The 4,580-nt window shown below is 43.8% G+C and overlaps 1 protein-coding gene across 1 annotated transcript in view; it reads right to left on the bottom strand.

Moving 5' to 3' along the window:
- EMC2 (ER membrane protein complex subunit 2) overlaps positions 1–4,233 on the bottom strand; it is a 56,892-nt gene extending 52,659 nt beyond the window's left edge. The window contains exon 1 of the mRNA XM_007934878.2: positions 4,098–4,233. Coding sequence (XP_007933069.2) covers positions 4,098–4,233 — 136 coding nt within the window. The remainder of the gene's footprint in view (positions 1–4,097) is intronic.
- Between the last annotated feature and the right edge of the window lie 347 nt (positions 4,234–4,580).

Here is a 4,580-nt window from a genome sequence, read left to right on the forward strand (position 1 = left end):
AGGGCCCGAGGCACTTGACTGCTAACTAGAAGGCTGGCGGTTCAAATCCACCAGCCACTCCTCGGAAGGAAGGTTGGGCCATCTATTTCCGTAGCGATGCCGCCTCGCAAACCCAAGAAGGGGTCACTATGAGTCGGGTCCGACTCGACATCACATAACAACAACAACAATAGTATAAAGAATGTAATTAAAATATGACAAAAACCAAACTCACTGCTGTCGAGTCGATTAGACTCATAGTGACCCCTCCTTGGGTTTCCAAGGTGGTATCCCTATGGAAGTAGATTGTCCAATCTTCCTTCCAAAGAGTGGCTGGTGGGTCTGAACCGCCAGCCTTCTGGTTAGCAGTGAAATGCCTTAGGCACTACACGACCTGAGCTCCCAAAATATGACAAACGAGATAATAATAATGTTCAGTAAAACCCTCTTAAGCAACTTCCAGCTAGAATCAACACAAGGAATTTTTTTTTTCTGCAAAACATACTGATGGTGCCTGTAGTATTTTAGAAGCTCTTAGCTAACAAGCCTCATCAGCTACTTCTTAGTTATTTGTTCCATTAGTTCAATTTTTAAAGGTCAGCTCCATCTGTATCCCCACCAGTTCATTCCAGTTAAACCTAATGTAGTCATATGGTATAATTAAATATTACACAATTCAAGGAAAATATGAGGTCAAAAAGATACTTATTTCTATGAAACAAGCTGGATGCTTTGAAAAGACTCCATAAAGGTCAATGGCTTTGAAAAACTGCTGTTACATTATGTATAGTAACTTAATTAAAAATCTTATGGAGAAAATATCTGTTAAGATTTATGCATTGAAGCTGCTGTCCACACAGTTCTTTATACTGCTGCCCACATTGAAAAAACTGAAAATGGTTTATTAAAAATGACAAGGAACTACAATCAGGGAATCCCTATCAAAGAAAAGGCCCCGGCCCTCTATCAACCTGCACATTTAATTACCTGTAAATTTTAAGTTGAATGAAAGGAGCCATTTTGTTTTATTTTGTTTTTAATTAGGAGAGTGGTTCCCAACAACCTGCAAAATAAAGTACAAACGCCTTAGGCTAGCAATCAAGGTCTCAACTTACCTTTCTAGACCTTATCTTTCAAAAGTGACCACAAAACTACACACTTCAGTTAAGCTTGACTATTATATATTTCTCAATCATATTCGTATTTTCCAGAGTTCGAAGTCTCAAAAAGCCTGGTTTTAGTGACATGACAAGGCTCCCTGGATGGCACAAACAGTTGGTTGTCAGCTACTAACGTAAAGGTTGGTGGCTCAAACTCAGCCAGCAGCACCACAAGAAAGGAGCTTTATTTTAATAGCATAGTAGGTAAAGCATTTGGTTGCTAACCAGAAGGTCAGCAGTTCAAACCCACCAACTGCTCCACAGGAGAAAGATGAGACGATTTACTTCTGTTACGATTTACAGCCTGGAAAACCCAATGGGGGTTGGGGCAGTGCCATGAAGAATGCCTGGAGATCTGCTTCCAAAAGGATTTCAGCCAGAAAAACCCTATGGAATGGTTTTACTCTATAACACAGGGAGCTGCCAGACTTTTGTTGTTGTTGTTGTTGTTTTGATGATATGATACGAAACAATATAGGCCTGGTTCCTTCCTTCTTCTAGAAGGAAAGGCAAACATTTTTAAAACTTACACAATTGGGCAAATGCTTCAAAAGTATGAGAACATGTAACTAAAAGGACCAGGCCTAAATTTTCTTTGTTGTTGTTGCTGTTTCAGGCTGAGTTGTTTGTTTTGTTTTTTTTTTTTTTCTTTTGACAGAGGGCTGTGAGAGTAGAGGCAATATCTTAAGTATGTAACCTTGGAGGGAAACTATAGGAAATGAAAAGGATAATGAAGCAAGAGGAGGCCAAGAACAAAAGAACACTCCTGGTGGAAGGAACAGTATATGCCCAACCTTAAGATAAGGAGGAGCAAAGCACACTTAGGGAACTCAAGGAGAGCCAACGTAACAGCTTACAGAGTAGGAGGGAGAACATCGTTGTCAGATGCCGTCCAGTCAATTCCGACTCACGGTAACCCTACATATGACACAGCAGTACAAGCTGCAGTGTTTAGGGAAGGGATCACCAGGCTTTTCTCCCCCGGAGAAACTCGTCTGGTTAGCAGATGAGTGTTCAACCACTGCGCCACTGGAGCTCCTTAGAGGGAGAAAAGCTCAAGATAAAACTGGAGATGTGGGCAGGAGCCAAATCACACAGGAAAAGGGCATAACCATATTAATTAATAAAAATGGAGATTTTTATACAATATTTAACTGTTTATAAAACACTTCAACATGTTCTATCTTTTGTTCCTCAACAAACTCAGAAAACCAAAAAAACCAAACTCACTGCTATCGAGTTAGTTCTGACTCACAGCGACCTCTATTGGATTTCCAAGGCTGTAAATCTTTACAGAAGCAGACTGCTTCATCTTTATCTGGCAAAGAGGCTGGTGGGTTCAAACTACCAACATCCTGGTTAGCAAATGCCTTAACCACTACACAACCAAAGCTCCTAACAAACTTGTGAACAGTAGTTATTTATTATTATTCCAAACCTAATTACATCACTCCTCTTTAGAATGCGCTCAGAGTAGTTTAATCCATGTTGTCTGGTAGTTAGACTTCTATACCTCTCTCAAGATTCTATACATGCCACAATCGTCTAAGAAACTTAAACTGAACATGCCTTAATCAAAGTGCTTACTGAAAATTATGAAACAATGGAAGCATTAAAAAGGCATTAAAAATAACAGCCACATATCCAGTACCCAGCTTCATAATACATCCCTGAAACTTACAACCCTTTCTTAACTGTGTATTAGCAGGTCTGTCTTCTCTATGGAACTATAAACTCCTTGAAGGTAGAGACTGTGTGTCACTTAACCTGGAATTTGCAAGATTTAGTTAGCATTGAGTACTTAATTAACAGTTTAATGCAGTTCCCACAGTAGAAGAAGAACAAAACAGTGGAGGTTGACAGTGTGTTGGAAGCCATAAAGCCAATAAATCCTTGACTTCAGTTCAGGTAGAAAGGAATTTGGCCTTTTATTTATTCACGACCAAACTTTTAGTCCCAAAGTTACCAGGCCATAGTTTAAACATCCCAAGAAGGCATTCTCTGAACAAATTAGTTAATGAGGTCTAATGTCATATGCTAAGTCGGAATCCACTCGACGATACACAAAAACAAGTGTTTGAGAAGGGAAAATTCTGTTGCAGAGCTGGCCCAAGTCTGTATGCTAGCAGCTCTGGTAGCATAGTGGCTAAGACACTTGCCTACTAACCAGACGGCTGGCGGTTCAAACCCACCATCCACTCCTCGGAAGGAAGGTTGGGCAATCCTACTTCCGTAGTGATACTGCCTCGGAAACCCAAGGAGGGGTCGCTATGAGTCGGGTTTGACTCGACGGCACATAACAACCCATCTCAGATCAGCCGACAGGTCTGCCACATTGAGTACGCGCGCCCCAGAGCTACTGGTAAAGAGATGGAAGCTGTGTGTGTACAAGTGTTTTAAAGAGTAGACAGAAAGGGAATAAATAAAAGGGGCGGGATAAGATTACAAATCCAGTTTTGAAGGGAGAACGAAACGAAAATATTTAGAAGAATCAGATTGGTTCACCGGATCTTCCACATCTTTTCTGCACAGACGTGTTAACACTTAAACAGCACTTCGTACCAGGCCTTACAGACCCTTTATTTCTTGGCTGCCAAAGAAGCTTAATCAGAAACCTGTCCTGCCTCCTCCGCGCCGCACAGCAACCATGGCAGGAGGGTGACAGCCCAGCGCCAGGTCCCTCCCACCTCGTAACAGAAGCTACCCTAAGCTAGTGGACTGACGTGGAGACAGTCGATCAGTGTACCTATGGACATACGCGGCGGGGACGCTGCTGAGCCCAGGCTGAGGCCCGACCAAAGCAGGGGCCTGCCTCATGGTCCCCTCGGCCTGGCGCCAAGAATAAGAGCCCCAGTGCCACAAAAGGACGAGAGAACCCAACTCTCCGAAGGCAGTAGGTACTTCCGAACTGCTTCCCAGAGCTTCTGATCTTAGTCCGCACGCCCCGCTCGCAATTACCTTCCCAAGTGACATCGTAAAGCTCGGAGACCTTCGCCATCTTCACCGAACCCACAGGCAGCGGGGTGAAGGGGAAGGGAGGTGTGGTCATGTGACCGACGACCGGGCGGTAACTAGTTACGGTGTTATTTCTCATTGGCCAAAAGCGCGGAGGGGGCGGGGTCTTACACGCACGTGCAAGCGGTTTTACTAAGGGACTTTCGGGGGAAGGGGCGGAGCATGACGCGCGGTGAGTTGAGCGCCGGCAGTTCGCGAACAGTGGAGAGACCGCCGGGCAAGCTGGCGCGCGGATAACTTGCTTTTGTTGAGGTCTCTCATTTCATCGTGAATTTTAATAAACGCTGGGCTTTTAGGCCCGCCACAGTCGGATTCTCACTTTTCTCTACATAGATGTGCCCAAGCTGTTCATACCCGCAGTTGTGGCCTGCTGCAGCATTCTGCTCCAAATCCCTTGTTTGTCCCTAACGTTACTTTCCTTAATGG

Source organism: Orycteropus afer, unplaced genomic scaffold (assembly GCF_000298275.1).
Source record: "Orycteropus afer afer isolate SDZICR_OR568_19922 unplaced genomic scaffold, OryAfe1.0 scaffold00021, whole genome shotgun sequence".
Taxonomy (NCBI): Eukaryota; Metazoa; Chordata; class Mammalia; order Tubulidentata; family Orycteropodidae; genus Orycteropus; species Orycteropus afer.